Genomic DNA, 16,913 nt, shown 5'->3' with positions numbered 1-16,913 from the left:
ATATATATATATATATATATATATATATATATATATATATATATATATATATTTATTTATTTATTTATTTATATTCATCACATTGGAAAATATGGTTTTATAAAAAAATTTATATTTTTGTTTTTAAAATATTTATTAGTGATGCATCCAATGATTAAAAAGAGACTTCATCTGGCAGAGGAACAACTGACTCTGACCAAACTGCAGAAAACCAAGGCCAGACTTGACCTCTTAAAGACTACGCTCAGACAAGCTGGTCTCTCCACATCAGATGAGGAAGTCTGAAATTATTGTGGAGTTTTTGACATAAAGTCTTTTTTTCGGGCCTCAAGACTCTCTTGAGCTTGGAGAACTGCATCCATACATCTCTACAATGACTCAAATAACATTAATAAGGTCATCTAGAATAGCAAAGATTGTCAAATGGCAAAGCGTTCTTGCAGGACTCCCAGAGTTCATCAAGATTCTTTGGATTCATCTTCAATGCCTCTTTTATCGTACCCCAGACATGCTCAATAAATTTCATGTCTGGTGACTGGACTGGCCAATCCCGGAGCACCTTGACCTTCTTTGCTTTCAGAAACTTTGATGTGGAGGCTGACGTATGAGTACGCTATCCTGCTGAAGAATTTGCCCTCTCCTGTGCTTTGTAATGTAACGGGCAGCACAAATGTCTTGATACCTCAGGCTGTTAATGTTGCCGTCCACTCTGCAGATCTCTCGCACGCTCCCATACTGAATGTAACCCCAAACCATGATTTTACCTTCACCAAACTTGACTGAGTTCCATTAGAATATCGGGTCCATGCGGGTTCCAGTAGGTCTTCTGCAGTATTTGTGATGATTAGGATGCAGCTCAACAGATGAGTCATCAAAAAAATCTACCTTCTGCCGCTTTTCCAAATGATCAACTACAAGTCAAGTTATTATTTGTTGCTCTTACAACTGGGATCAACGACAAGACTTTTGCCAGGTAGTGTATATATACAACAGTGGCTATGTTTAATTTGAATCCTATCACAGATCTTTTCACATCTACTCTAAAGATTGTAATCTGATTCAGATATCCATTTATATGTGTTTTATAACAATTTCGATATTAAAGTTGTTGTATAATAAAGATTAGGTTCTATGCAGATAAAACTATCTATGCAGTTTTTGTTTTTGTATTTTTTAAGCAGGCTATAGAAGATGGAAGGAGTACTTTGGGCTTTAAAGAGGAAGAAAAGTGGAAAGGAGCTTCTAATGATATACTTTACCAGTGGAGGTATGGAAGTGTCTAGGAGAGAAATCAGGAGACTTTCTGAAAAAATTGCTCAAGGTTTTAGAGCATAGGTCTCAAGCTGGATTCCTGTAGGGCAAAAGACTCTTTTGAACACCTTGATTAGTTGGATCAGCTGTGTTTGATTAGGGTTGGAGCCAAACTGTGCGGAGCTGCGGCCCTCCAGGAATCGAGTTTGAGACTAGTTTTAGAGAGTGAGAAGATGACTGAGGAATGTAGGAGACATGTACTGGTGCCTTTAAGATTTTTAAGAACAAGGGTGATGTGCAGAGTTGCAGCAACTACATAGGGATAAAGTTGATGAGTTATACAATGAAAGTTTGGGGAAGAGTTGTAGAGGCTAGGTTACTGAAAGAAGTAAATATTTGTGAGCAGCAGAATGGCTTCATGCCTAGAAAGAGCACGACAGATGCAATTTTCACCATGGGAATGCTGACAGAGAGATGGCCAGAAGGAGCTGCGTTGTGTTTTTGTAAACATGGAGAAAGCATTTGCCAGGGTGCCAAGAGAAGAACTGTGGTATTGTTGCGGTAAAGGTCAGGAGTTGCAAAAAAGCATGTCAGTGTGGTGTAGGATATGTATGAGAGTAGCATAAGAATGGTTAGGTGTGCATTAAGGCAGATAGAGGAGTTTAAAGTGGAGGTGGGAATGCTCCAGGGCGCGCTCTGAGTCCCTTCTTGTTTGCAAAAAAGCATGTCAGTGTGGTGTAGGATATGTATGAGAGATGCATAAAGATGGTGAGGTGTACATTAGGGCAGATAGAGGAGTTTAAAGTGGAGGTGGGAATGCACCAGGGTGCAGCTCTGAGTCCCTTCTTGTTTGGTATGGTGATGAACCAGGTGACAGAGGAGGTCAGACAGGAATCCCCTTGGACAATGATGTTTGCAGATGACATGGAGAAATGGAGAGTTGGTAAAAGAAGAGAAGAGAATGCAGGCAGGTTGGAATGGATGGAGAAAAGTGTCAGGAGTAATGTGTGACAAAAGGATACCAGTAATAATAAATAATAATAATTCCTTACATTTATTGAGCGCTTTTCAGGACACTCAAAGTGCTTTACACATTTTTGGGAAATCTCATCATCCACCACCAGTGTGCAGTATCCACCTGGATGACACGATAGCAGCCACATTGCACCAGACTGCACTACAACTGATTTGTGGAGAGGAGAATGATGAAGCCAATTATCATATGGGGATAGTTAGGAGGCCATGATGGACAGAGGCCGGTGGGCAAATTTTGGCCAGGATGCCGGGGTTAAACCCCTACTCTTTTTCACAGGACATCCTGGGATTTTTTACGACCACAAAAAGTCAGGACCTCGGTTTAACGTCTAATCTCACAGAGCAGTATAGAGTCCCCTTCACTATACAGGGGGATTAGGACCCACACAGACCACAGGTTGAGCGCCTTCTGCTGGTCTCACTAACACCACTTCTGGCAGCAACCTAGCTTTCTCATTTGATCTCCCATCCAGGTACTGACCAGGCGCAGCCCTGCTTAGCTGCAGCGGGCAACCATGTGATAGTTGCAGAGAGCTAGCTGACGGCCAACAGGTAATAACAAATTAGTACTTGTTGCCAAGGGGAAGTTGTGCAAGACAGTGGTTAGACCAGCTATGTTGCATAGTTTAGAGACTGTGGTGGAGTTGAAGGTAACGGATATGAAGATATTGGATTTCTTTGAGAGTGATGAGATTGTACAAGTTTAGGAACAAGCACATTAGATGGACAGATCACATTGGACATTTCGAGAGGAAAGTTCTGAGGCAAGGCTGAGATAATTTGGACATGTACAAAGATAGTGAATATAGTGGGATGGATGGTTGGTTGGATGGATGGATAAAATATTGTAAAAGAACGTTGGGAATGGAGCTGCTACGCAGGAGGCAAAGAGAAAGACCAAAGAGGAGATGTATGGATGTGATTAATCAGGACATGGCGACGCAGTGGCACAGTTGGTAGTGACAGTTGCATTTCTGTGTTCGCATGTTCTCGTTGCATTTGCGTGGGTTTCCTCCGGGTGCTGCGGTTTTCCCCACAGTCCAAAGTCTTGCGGTACAGGTGAATTGGGTAGGCTAAATTGTCCATAGTGTATGTATGTGTGCGTATGTATGGGTTTCCCAGTGATGGGTTGTGGCTGGAAGGGCATCCGCTGTGTAAAAACATATGCTGGATAATTTGGCGGTTAATTCCGATGTGGCGACCCCATATTAATAAAGGGACTAAGCCGACAAGAAAATGAATGAATAAATGAGGACATGAAGTTAGTGAAAGTAGAGGATGCGAAGGATAGGGATACATTGAGGCAGATTATTCACTCTGGTGACCCCTGAAGGGAACAGCCGAAAGTACACATGGAGTGTCTTGAAAATCTAAATATTTAATTTAGTTTTAAAAGTCTATTACTTTATTTCAGTGATTGCAAGACTGACACATGCATCCCTTATTGTATTATATTAATTCTTTCCAGATTTTCTTCGTTCACATTTCCAATTTTTTTCTTAATTCTTTCTTTATTTTATTTCAATTATATTATTTTTATGGCTAATTAAAATGTATATGTAGGTTACAGTGCATTTAAAACAAGTGCTTCATTAAGCAGCCTAATCAAATATACAGACAGCCATTTTACATGCTTTATCATGCACCTGCTAGTGCATATGAATATGATTGAAAAAGTAGTCTAAAAAGTTGATGATCTTACCATGAAGCCATCCATCTAGAATCACACTGCAAACCTCCAGATGATGGTCACATGATACCCAAAGTCCTCTCCCATTGGACACCTCAATGAAGTTCACGTCTTTTCTGACAGCCACTTCAGGGTTAGTGTATGGAACGTGTGTGACGTGGCAATTAACTTCAACCTAAAATTGACAAGGTTTTAATAATAAAAATAATAATAATTCCTTACACTTATATAGCAATTATCTGGGGGGGTGATAGGGGGGGGGATCTCCTCATCCACCACCAGTGTGCAGCATCAACCAGGATGACATCAAGGCAGCCATATAGCACCAGTCCGCACACCAAACACAAGCTGATTGGTGGAGAGGAGACAGAGTGATGAAGCAAATTATGATATGGGGTGGTTATGAAGCCATGAAGGACAGAGGCTAGTGGACAAATTTGACCTACATTGTACACTTACCCTTACACTTTTTTCGAAAGACAACCTTGAGATTTTTAACAACAGTGCTCACTGACAGCCTGGTGTCCCCTTCACTATACTGGGGCATTAGGACCCACACAGACCACAGTTTTAGCACCCCCTGCTGGTCTCACTAACACTACTTCCAGCAGCAACCTAGCTTTTCCCATGTGGTCTCCCATCCAGGTACTGACCAGGTTAGATCAATTAGATCTGAAATAAGCCATGGAAGCATTACTAAACATTAACAAAACAACATGCACCTCTCCATTTGCGTGGATTGCAATCGTTGTGTTTTGCATTTGCATCACAAGCGAGCGACGTTTGAATCTGCCTGATTTGAGAGCGATGCTGAAGGTGTTCTTCGTGACATCAGCTGCTAGGATGAAGTCACAGGCAGCAGGGAGCTGGAACAGATGTCCATCAAATGACACCAAATAGATATCTGCCACTAGAAATGCCTGATCTGCACAGAGAAAATACAAATCAAATCAAGCCTTTATTTGTCACATACACTTTCGTATAGTGAAAATTAAACCAACTCACATTGAATTAGGGCAATGTGAGACCAGGGTGAAAAAAGCCCAGCAATTCATAAATAAACACAAAGATATGACACAACATTGCCATAGGGGATGGGAACAAGGGGTGTGGATATAGAGCGTTGAGGGCGGGCAGTCATCTGGTCCTGCAGCCATGGGGCGCTGGTCGCAGACCCGCCTACCCCCTCCAGTAGGTGAAAGCACGCAAAGGTGTGGGATGAGGGGCTAGGTAGTGAGTGTTTATCTGTAGCTGTGTATGTGTGTGTGTGTAAGCCTGTAGAGTCCAATAGGTGTCCTTGACAGGGAGCAGGAATTTCAGAGCGTCCCCTTATCTTGCTATCTGGGAGAAGTTGTTTTCTCCAATTCGCTTGGACAGCAGAGCACGGAGAGCCTCAGAGATAGAAAAAGACGAAGACAAGAGGAGCTAGCAAGGACAGATATGGGGCGGAGAGGGAAAAAGTGTGACTGCCATCGCCGAGAGCCAAAGAAAGATACAATGACAGATATAAATAAACATGAAGAAAACATTTCTCAATTCTGAGAAGATCATATTACTTGAATATCAGTCGTTTATTAGTATAGATTGATGCAACACAAGCTCATTGGGGTATACAAGCCCAAGGCTACATTTCTGGAAAACACCAATAAGGGCCATAAAACAAACAATATGAGTTGGTATTACATCACCGACAACTTCTGTTCCTTTTCGCACCACTACTTACTTCTGAATGGATTTTTTCCAGGTGTGATCAGTTTGCTTGGTAGCTTTCCTTGTATGGCAAAGGACAGATCCAGCAACCAGGTAAAACAAACTCCCCCAAAATACTGTTTGATATCATGGTAAAAGCATGTGGCTGTGACATATTATTCTTTTTGTGAAGTTTATTTATACTAATTTCGAGAGGATCACGTGCTTATGATTGACCACAGCTGGTCCCACATTAGCTAACACCAGATTTACCAATCAGTTGATTTCTAACACACCATAAACAACTAGAGTTTCTTAACTTAGTTATCTTCGTCTTGAAAAATCCCCCCTTGCACCCCTACTCCTCCTTTTTCCTAGATAGGCCAGCACAGAGGCCCAGTGGTTAGCACTGTTGCCTCACAGCAAGAATGTCACTGGTTTAAGTCTTTACCAGGCTAGTTGACGTTTCAGGGGGAAGTTTACATGTTTCCTCCAGGATCCCCGGTTTCCTTCCACCGTCCAAAGACATTTTTTACAAGAAGAACTTGCAAATAGTATGTGTACGAAAACATGGCCCAGTGACACATTTGAGATTGTCTAAAATGTACACAGTGGGCCCTAGTGGATTTGTGGATAAATGCAAGCAGACGTCACCTCAGCCACGTATTTTACAGTTCCACAAAATGTAGCCCTGGGCACGTATCTTTAATGAGACTGGGTTAGATTCATTCCTTTTTCTTCATGACAATATTCCTTAATGTCAGCATGATACGTAAGTTGAGATTTTACTTTTTATCTTTGGCCTGTTTCAGACCATAAGCGCGAGCAGAGCTTGAGCAGCACATCTTTTTCGGCATCCAGTTAACAGATTAGAAGTAGCGTATCAGTGCAGAGCATGAGCGTCGCTGAAGCAGCAATATTGAGATAGTTTTGCAGCTGATTCTATTTTTGCAGCAATACTCACACTCAATTAAAGTGACAATCCATTGAAAATGACCAAAAACAGCATTGAACGACAGTAAAAAGTAGCAATTTTACCCAATAAATGCATCGACAATATCCACTGATTTGTATATATATTTAATTAAATGAACTTAAATTATTAAAAAATGCAACAAATAATTATTTGGGCCCAACTACAAAACCCAATTCAAAACAATTTTTGTATTAATTTTGCTTAAGTTGCATGTAAAAATATCATTATAACTGTATTGTATAGACCATTTTAATGTGGTCATGGTATTGGTCCATGAAAATTTTCTGCTTGTTGTCAAATTATTTCATAACAGTAACACGAGGCAATTCAATCCCAACTTTACATTAAAACACCTGCCATATGATTATTTAGCAATATTTGGACTTTTTTGGATTCTCGAAAACTATGGAAATTAAAAATGTAAAACAGGAAATACGTTAGGACTGTTGTTTTTGTTTACATCCCTCAAAATGTTCAATAAATATTACTATAATTATAGCCCGCCTGCATCATCCTGACAATCAAAAAAAAAAAAATGACACGATATCAAAGACGATTGTCTTCTGACTGAGTGCACCTTAAAAGTCAAGAAGGGCACGCTTTATAGAGCTTGAGAAGCATACAGTTCTTTAGGATCAAAACAATTTGTAAAATAAAGACTTGCAGGTCAACGAAATGGCAAAGGATGAAGTTGCCGTGACCCTTGGTGCAGATGAATGATGTAAAAAAGTTTTTTAAAAAAGTGTATTTATTTATAGAGACAGGCAGGCAGGCAGGCAGGCAGGCAGGCAGGCAGGCGAGCAGGGTAGGGCAGGGTAGGCAGGCAGGAAGATATATGGATGGATGGATGGATAGATTGATGGATAGATAGATGGATGGACAGGTAGGTAGGTAGACAGACAAACAGACAGAATAGATTTATCAGATAAATTGATCAGTGTAAGCTGCCGGTCCATTGTGCACTGCTGAAGAAGTGAAGCAGGCTCTGATTCTGTCAGTTGTAAAAGTTGTAAACCTCTAATGCTGTGTTCACACCAGACTTGGAAGAAGAGTCAAGCGCGAGTGATTTACATCTTAAGTCAATGCAAAGACGCAAATAGACATCCTGCAGCGCGATATGGGTGAATGAGGCAGCGCGAATGACGCGATTCACACGAATAAAGCAACGCGAATTGAGCATTTTGCACAATTGAATTGAATCACTCAAGTTGGAAAATCTGAACTTCAGTGGACATTCTCGCTGCGTTCACCAATCAGGAGCTATCTCTTGCTTTGATCAAACTGGGCTTGGAAGCACCGCTGAAAGCTTCAATCATCCAGTTTCTGGAGGAGTTGATGAACTCACAGAGCTGGGTACACCTCTGAAAGGATCTAGTGGATTCAGACACGGCTCCAAATGGATCGACACTGTTTTTCATCCTTCATAAAGCACATAAACACAGCTATTCGCTCAATAAAATTCATGTTAGCCATTTAGCAACAAAGCTACAGTCACCAGGCAGACAGAAGCCCTGGCCATGATGCAAATTAGCATCTATTGCTCAGTGAATTTGACATGCAAATGAAGCGGATTTAATGCGCGAATGAAGCGAGTCAACTCAAAATGTCCACATGTCTATTTACGTCCGAATAGCGTGCGGTGTCTGGTGTGAACACAGCTTATGACAGGGGTGCTCAACCCTTTTCCTGGAGATCTACTTTACTACAGAGTTGAGCTCCAGCCATGATCAAGCACACCTGAACTAATTAAGTAGGACCTGAACAGCACTTGATAATTACAGGCAGGTGTGTTGGATATGTTTTGCAACTGAACTCTGCAGGAAGGTAGATCTCCAGGAACAGACACCCCTGCTCTAACACTTCCTTTCTTCAGCTGAACACAGAAGAACATTTTTTGGAAGGATGTGCAAGTAAACAATGGCAGATCTTTCACTTTTCAAAAAATGTGTTCTCATTAAACTGTCATTTCAGTCTCGTGAATGGAAAATGCATCAAAAGTAGGAAATTCCCAGAGGTCTTGATTAACTCAATTAGTGGTCTAGAACTGGAAAACATGTGTTAGACATGAGTCGTGTTGATTCACGTGACTCACAGTTGGCTGGACTGTCCATTATCCTCCTCTTGAGCCGATAGAGCTCTGCTGTCGGACTCATAGAGTTCAAGGCCAGGAGAGGCTTCAGGACAAACTCCTCCAGGAGAACTTCAGTCATACCAGCATCCTTCACCATCAGCCAGGGGCCCTCAGGAAGAGGCACTCTTAACATCAGCTCACCCTCACTGGAGCAACAAATGAGTGTAGGGAAAAAAGACCATTTCTGTTAATATTTTGCATTTCAGTATTGATCAATCTTACTGTAGGTGGAAACCAGTGGCTTGTATTCAACCTTTGACTATATTGATCACTTTTTCGAAATATAACCATAGGAGTTTGTAGTAAAACTATGCCCCTACCCCAAATAAGACAGATAATGCCTTTTGTCCTTTCACCTGTGTAACAGTTTCAGATTTATGTTGCTTGTTGTTATGGTAGCACAACACTAACTATGTTTACATGGACATCAGTAATCAAATTATGTACTTTAATAAGACAATAATATGATTAAGGTGTTTATATGAGTTGCTTTTAAAATTTTCCTAAATGTTATAGTACATGGATCGATTATAGTGGTGTTTCAAGAGTTCACACTTAGCTGATGATTGGTAATAAGCTAGTTTGGCATACTGTCCCGGGAGAGAGCCCCGAGCTCAAAAGATCCTCGAGCCTGGAGCTCCCTCCCGTTGCAGGACAAGAGGGGAGTTTGAGCTCGGGTAGATCTCGATAACCCCCCCCCCCCCCCCCTTCTGTTGCGTAAGGATTGCTAAGGTGATGTGTTGCTGACGGAATTGAATTTGGTGCTAATTTGGTTTAGTCAATTTACTTAAGTCTCATGTTTTTGGGAGTGTGGGAGGAAACCGGAGGACCCGGGGAAAACCCACGCAAGCATGGGGAGAACATGAACTCCACACGAAAATGCTGTCCGGTTGGGTGGATTCCCGAGTCGGAGGCATTTTTTTGCTGTGAGGCCGCAGTGCTAGCCACTGGGCCGCCGTGCTGCCCTGTAGAAAAGAGGAGGAGAAGGGGTGGAAGGGGGGATTCTTCAAGACGAAGATGACTAAAGGTACGATGTTTAGTTATTAATACTGGATTAGGAATAGTCTGATTGGTGGTTCGTACATTAGCTTGACTCTGGGCCAGCCGTGTCAATCATAAGCACGTGATCCTCTCGAAATTAGTTTATGAATAAACTTCACAAAGTGCTTAAGTAAATGGACTTAATTACTTTACTTAAGTTTTTTTTGGCTACTTTGGACTTGTACTGAGTATTAAAAATATAAGCAACTTTTACTCTCTACTTAACTACATTTTTGATTGAATATATGTACTCTTTACTCCATTACATTTGAACGGACGCGTATTGTTACTCATTACATTGTGATTGGCTGCGTCTGAAACCACCTACTACTCAGTAGGTACTGCATTTGAATTTAAACGTAAGACTCGGCCGTTAGAAAAGTACGTTCTATACAGTATGATAGTGAAAAGTATGAATGGAATTCGGACGTACCACATCCATCATTTTGTCATGGTCACGTGACGTACCTGCGTCATTTGCGTCGCTTCAGTCCCGTTCATTAATTCGCTCGCAGGGCATTATGGGATAGCGCAGCATGCATGGGATGCGCACTGCAGAATCTCGCCGGAAGTAGTAAGTCATCCGGGTACTTCTCGCATACTGTTTTTCGAATTCTATGAATTCGGACAAACTACTCGGCTCGCATACTGATTTTAGCATACTGTATAGTATGGAAGTATGCGGTTTCGGACCCAGCCATTGTGCGCTACAAGTCGGCTTCTTTATCTACCATGGCTAATTTGTTGGGCGGACGAGGCGATATCGCCATCTGCAGGGAGCTGAAGGTACCTGAATGCTATTTATGAGCTAAATCACGTGAACGTGCATTAGCAGCTTGCCTAATACCAGGTCATTAATCAGCAACATGGCTGCAGTAAATGATAAAGCCGAAGTCTGCACATCAAGCAGTGCCAGCACTGATGACTATTCATGGCCTTATCTGAAAGAAATTTTTCATTTGCGGATATGCAGAATGGCTCTTAAAGGATGCAGTGTCTACTTTGTTTGCCACGAACCACGAAAAAAAGTGCTTTTAAGAATTTATCATCAAATTTTATAAAACACATTGAAGTAAGAGTCTATTTAATGCTAATTTAATGTGAATTTAATGCAGTTACTGATATGGCAAAAAACACTGCGACATGACTATGTTTAAGCCATTTTTTTTTTTTTGTGCAACATGAATAAATGTATCACTGAAATTATACATTTTGCATCAGGTGCATTTAGCTGTAAGTTTGTGATGTATTTTTCATTGAATTTATATGTAGTTTACTTAGTTGAAAAATAACACTGCTCCTCTTTGTTTAGTTTTATTACAGAGAAAACATCCTAATCAATTGAAAAACTGCTCAAAATAAAAGAATTGCCCCCCTTTGAGACTGAGAGGTGAATCACATGAAAATCAGCTCTGAATTTTTTTACTAAGTTTTACTACACTTTTTTTTTTTTGAGAAATTTGAGAAGTTTGTGCCTTTTTTGAACATTTGAGTTTGACTGAGACTTTTTGTTCTATATATTTTTTAAATCTATTTTGTTCTGCCATTTTGAAACATTGAGGTGTTAAATTTAATTTCTATATTAGGAAATGAAACCTTTCTTGGTGTTCTTTGAGCCTCTTTTAAAATTGTTCTTTGAAAATTGGATACTTTCATACTCAAGTTTTATTGGAATTGGTAACTTGTAATTTTTACAGTAAGGTATCTGTACTTTTATTCAAGTATGGTTTTCAGGTACTCTTTACACCTCTGATTGATTAATGTCATTACATCACCATGGTATCCAATGGTTTCCTCCAGAGTTTTTAGTAATTTCAGGTTTTTGTTAGATTTGTTTCACCTTCAGCTGCAGTTCAGCAGTTCCTTTCATTCAGCAACATTTCATTTCAACAGTTCACACTTAGCTGATTGATAGTAAAGCTAGTTTGGCGTGCTGTCCCGGGAGAGAGCCCTAAGCTTATAAGATCCTCGAGCCCTGGGCTACCTCCCGTTGCAAGGTGAGAGGGGAGTTTGAGCTCAGGTAGATCTCGATGACTCCCCTTCTTGCTTGTTGAAGCTAAGTGTCGGATATGTATGCTGAAAGGTGTACTCAGAGTTTAGCTAATGTATTTTGATTAATTGTTTAGAGTGCTTGTTTTTGAACTGTGGGAGGAAACCGGAGGACCTGGGGAAAACCCACGCGAGCATGGGGAGAACTAGTAAACTGGTTTGGAAAGGAATTAAACCAGGGGTATTCTTGCTGTGAGGCAACAGCGCTAATCGCCAGCCACCGTGACGCGCTTTGAAAGGAGGGAAAGTAGGGTTGGGTGGGGGGGTTTCTTCAAGACGAAGATATTGAGATGACAAAAGTCTGGTTATTTATTGTGAGTTAAGGATCGTCTGATAGGATAATCAGTCGTTAGCTTAAGTTGGAACAGCTGTAAACAATCATAAGAACGTGATCCTCTCGAAATTTGTTTATGAATAAACTTCACTTATGCCCCACATCCATGACAAACTCTGAGGTATTGGATGCAAGTATGAAGCAGGCCCGGATTGGCTAATCTGGAAGACTGGGAGAATTCCCAATTTTGACCATAGCCTCACTCTTTTTATTCATTATTTTGCCACAGCTCCACTTTTTTTTTTTCTCACAGCCCCGAGAGCAAAATGCAGCCTGCAGGTTAATGATGACATAACTATCATTCGAGCCCAAACAGCGGCACCTGAGTGAATATACGAATTCGAATAATTAATATGAATGAATATTACACCTGCTCAATGAAAATCAGATCCAAAATATAAAAAGAGGAGAAAAAGATTAAGCCTTTGATAGAAAGTAATACTGTGGTTAAAAGAGTTTTGCGGATAACAGTGCAGTTTTTATTCCATTCGCACTAGCATAACAGCGCCATTAAGGTTCAGTGGTCAGCACATTGCGTTACGATGCTGCCGACCCAAGTTCGAACTTCACCAAAGTAATTTGTTTTCCATTTTTAGTGATATATAATACTGTTTGGGTTACTTATATAGGTGTACATATTTTATTTTTATTTTTTGTGTGACCACCGTTACAAAGCACTGGATATGTAGAAAGAATTTTGCACATAATATATATTCAGATATTGCAATTAAGGACATTGTGATGTTTTAAAGAATAGTGTTGGAGATTTATCTACCCGTAAATGTTCTCATATTAACGAAAAACATTTGAAGTTCTAAAGCAGCTGTTACCCTGAAAAACCACGATAGTGTCATCAGAAACTGAATTGGAAATGACGATTTTTTAATATAGTCAGTCATAAACTGAGGTGAGCCTGTCTAAGGTTCGAAATCCAGTGCTGAAAAGGAGTCCCACTCCAGCTCTCATAAAATAATCCCCCAAACAGCCTTAAGAACTGACCAAAAACAATCAATTTTATTCTGTAACTAATTGACAAATATATTCATCACAATGAAAAATAGTTTTGTTTTTAAAATATTTATTAGTGATGCATGCAATGATTGCAGAATAAACATAAAAATGAAAAGATTGGCAATGACTGATTTTTAAAATCATTTTCAACAATTGCAAAGAGAGACTGAAAGGGCAGAAGCACAGCTTCATCTGGCAGAGGAACAACTGACTCTGACCAAACTGCAGCAAACCAAGGCCAGACTTGACCTCCTAAAGGCTACACTCAGACAAGCTGGTCTCTCCACATCAGATGACGAAGTCTGAAATTATTGTGGAGTTTTTGACATTAAGTCTTTTTTTAATTCAATGCATCTATATTTGCAACTTGTTATAAATATCCTCTAAGTACAGTGTTTGTGCTGTAGGTCTCAGATGAGCGGACTGCTGGAAGAGGACGGGGTGGTTTTTTTTTTTAAATGTGTGTTTTCATTTCAAATAAATAAAGTTATATTGACCCCACACTAGCTATTCTACTTGTTGCTCTTTACATATCTTTAGTTCTACGTTGTGATTTCCTATCCTGTTTGAGGACTGGTTATCCAGATTTAGTGACCCTGAAAAGTTTCTATCCGGACCAGATTGATCCAATCCGATGTTGCTTTAAAAAACTGGCTCAAAAAGTAAGATGAATTACGTGATCAAGGATCGCAAAAACAGAAATACTAAATCCGAATCATTATTATTTGAATTAAACCTTTTGAAAAACCGGGCCCTGGAGCCTAATGGATGAACAAATACAGTTAAAACCTTATGAATAAATACGATATCTTGTAAGATACTGCATAATTCAAATATAGTTTTATTTGAGAAATTTTTTAGAATTTACATTAAATTTTGGGCATGAAATCGACGCTGAATCTACCCTTCTGATGGGATCGTCTGATTAAAGTGATCCAAATCCTACAAGAAAGGTCAGAAAAACCCAAACTAAAGGTTTGATCCGGATCAAAACCAAGATTGGATTACGTGATCTATGTAGTCCATTTTTTCTTTTGAGAAATCCATTTTTAATATTTGATTCAATCCGTTATCCAAAATCCTAGTTGACTACTTGACTAAAGTTGAGTAACTTTTGACAAAAGTTGACTAAAACACGGGCCATGGTGTTAGAACAGTTTTTTTCCATGTGAAACCCATATAATCACATTTGTTAATTTAAATAATTAAATAGTTAAACTGAAGTTATTAATGGTGACCAATCAACACTTAAAATGTGTAATGTTCCTTATTAAGAAGTTAATGTTCGTTATTAAGAAGATGTTCCTGATAATCACAGATTATCATACAGAAGAAATAAAAACTCATGTGAATTTATGTGATTTAAAAAGCATTGCACTTGCATTTGAAAAGCAATCTTTTTTTTTTTTTTGTGGTGAATAGTTGCTATGAGGCCTCTTCGACTATACAAAATAGTTTTGGCCGTACTGTTGGGATGCTTCTTGAGCTTTCCATTCCAGATCACACCACAGCATTTAAATTAAATTAAGCTCAGGCCAAGCTCTGGCCTTTTTAATTTACGCAATTTGAGAATTCTGTTGGTGATTTACTTCTGTGTTTTCTATTGTGGTTAAACTGCATGAGTTTTCGATCATGTCTGGACAATCCGCTGTACAACTTATAATTCATGGGTCCCTGTCCAGAGTCTCAGTCATCAGAGCGGCTTTGCATCCATGTGCCTCACAGTTGGGGATGAGGTTTTGGTGTTGGTATGTTCTGTTTTTAACAAATCATCCCGCTGTGTGACAGATAAACTTTGTCTCACTTGCCCACAGAACATTGCTCCAGTATTACACGCAAAATCTAGGTGGTTCATAGCAAATCTGAATTAGGAAGAGATTTTCATTCAACAATATGTCACAAAAAGGTTTATTTGCTTGAGGAAAATATGGAATAATAGTTTTTTTTTAATGTTTTTTTAAAATAATGTTTATCTTGGCTTGATTTTGTTTATTACTCTAATAATCACTTTTTCCTTATGAAGTACATTTTCGCCTGGTGCAAACAGCCAAATTGCTTATCACTGCAAATCCCGTCACATAGCTTGTTGTTAGGACACGGGGGTTACAATGTAGCCTGCTCACCTATTGTTTATGCTCGTAATATTTATATTATTTGCTAATTAATAACCACCTCATGTGGAACTCTGCGTCTCATTTCGGAGTCTGCTACGGTCCACTGGAGGTTGCATTTCAGTCATTGAGGTATGCTTTGAGAGCCTTTCTGAATAAATGAAAGAATAAATACAAGGTTTTCCATAAAGGCAACCCAGGGTGCTGAAATATAATTAGTTAAACTGGCATTGAACGGATTAAAAGAACCAAAACAAAGACAGACATGGCAGCACGGAAAACACATTTTTAAAGCAGGATTGATTTCAGGAGTCTGTTCTTCGTAGCTCGCTTAAATGATCTAAGATGATTTGACAGATCCTGGATCTGTTAATCTTGATAACTGATGTCTGGCTGATTTGGTTCCTCAGACAAGTTCGTGAATCAGATTAAAATGTCTGGATGAACTGATCTGAGATCACTGCATGTGTTGTGAAGGACAGATTTATCGACCCTCGAAATCATGATCAGCAATGCAACGATTGGCTAACGGCAAAGCAGCATAATGACATCATCTGATTAATATTCAATTATCCATGTGAGCTCAATTACATAAAATTCATAGTAAACGGTTTGTTAAATATGATACACAATAACTTCACCCCTTGTTGTGGGCTGCTTGCTTGGCCCTTTTATGTGTTAAGAGCAATTGATTTAGTTTTACAGTTATTACTTATTATACTATTTACTACTTATTATGCTATTTACTATTATTTACTACTAGCCAAAGTAGTATTATAGTAGCCGCTTTTTTAATCGGTGTAATGAATAACTGGATGTTTACAAAAGCATTTTGATATTGGTAAATGTGTCTGCAACTTTTGTGAAGCCTCAAATCACTAATATTTACGGTCAAAACATGCTTATGACTGCATAAATGTATCTTTTTTTTTTAAAAAGTCACATATTTTGCATTTCTATTATCATACACAAATTGTACTAAAGCGATCTAAAAAGTTCATATCAATCATATCAATCATTCTCTCCTTGCACCACCAGGTGGCAGCCTTTGTACTTTCATTTTGGGGGTGCAGATTGCATAAGTTCTATTAATATATATATATATATATATATATATATATATATATATATATATATATATGTATATATATATATATATATATATATATATATATATATATATATATTAATATATAACTTTATATATATATATATATATATATATATATAGTTAAAAATATTGACTATTTTCTTAAGTGTATATAACCTCTACTGCAAGAAAATATCAGCATTTGGTACATACTTTCAGTATTTTCTTTGCTTGAACTGACGCGATCTAATACTTTTCATATGAAATGAGCCTGCTCTCGACCAGGTTTGAGCTACCAGAACTGTTGCTATGACAACAACTCTCGGAACAGTTTTGAAGAACGAAACGGTCCTGGATCGTGTCAAATCGTCAATAACCAAATCCAGCTAACTGAGTAATCCATGTACGAAGAGCGGACCCCAGCATCGTTTTTTCAGATAAACAAGAGTGTTCACTTAGCATGTTTCTTAAATTTCTCCAACTATATAATCATATTTTTATGCTT

At 39.0% G+C, this 16,913-nt stretch overlaps 1 protein-coding gene across 10 annotated transcripts in view; it reads right to left on the bottom strand.

Annotated features, from left to right (window-relative positions):
• The window catches only part of apoltp (apolipoprotein lipid transfer particle homolog), a 597,023-nt gene that overhangs the window by 13,928 nt on the left and 566,182 nt on the right, over positions 1-16,913 (bottom strand). For all 10 annotated transcript variants that reach the window (XM_087240371.1, XM_087240372.1, XM_087240368.1 and 7 more), the window contains 3 exons: positions 8,734-8,918; positions 4,699-4,901; positions 3,989-4,151 (listed from right to left, as the gene is read on the bottom strand). In XM_087240371.1, coding sequence (XP_087096497.1) covers positions 3,989-4,151; positions 4,699-4,901; positions 8,734-8,918 — 551 coding nt within the window. The remainder of the gene's footprint in view (positions 1-3,988; positions 4,152-4,698; positions 4,902-8,733; positions 8,919-16,913) is intronic.

This window comes from Danio rerio, chromosome 2 (genome assembly GCF_052040795.2).
Source record: "Danio rerio strain M-AB ecotype USA chromosome 2, GRCz13ab, whole genome shotgun sequence".
Lineage (NCBI taxonomy): Eukaryota > Metazoa > Chordata > Actinopteri > Cypriniformes > Danionidae > Danio > Danio rerio.
Note: the sequence above shows the minus strand (reverse complement) of the source record. Positions and strands in the feature narration are given on the sequence as shown.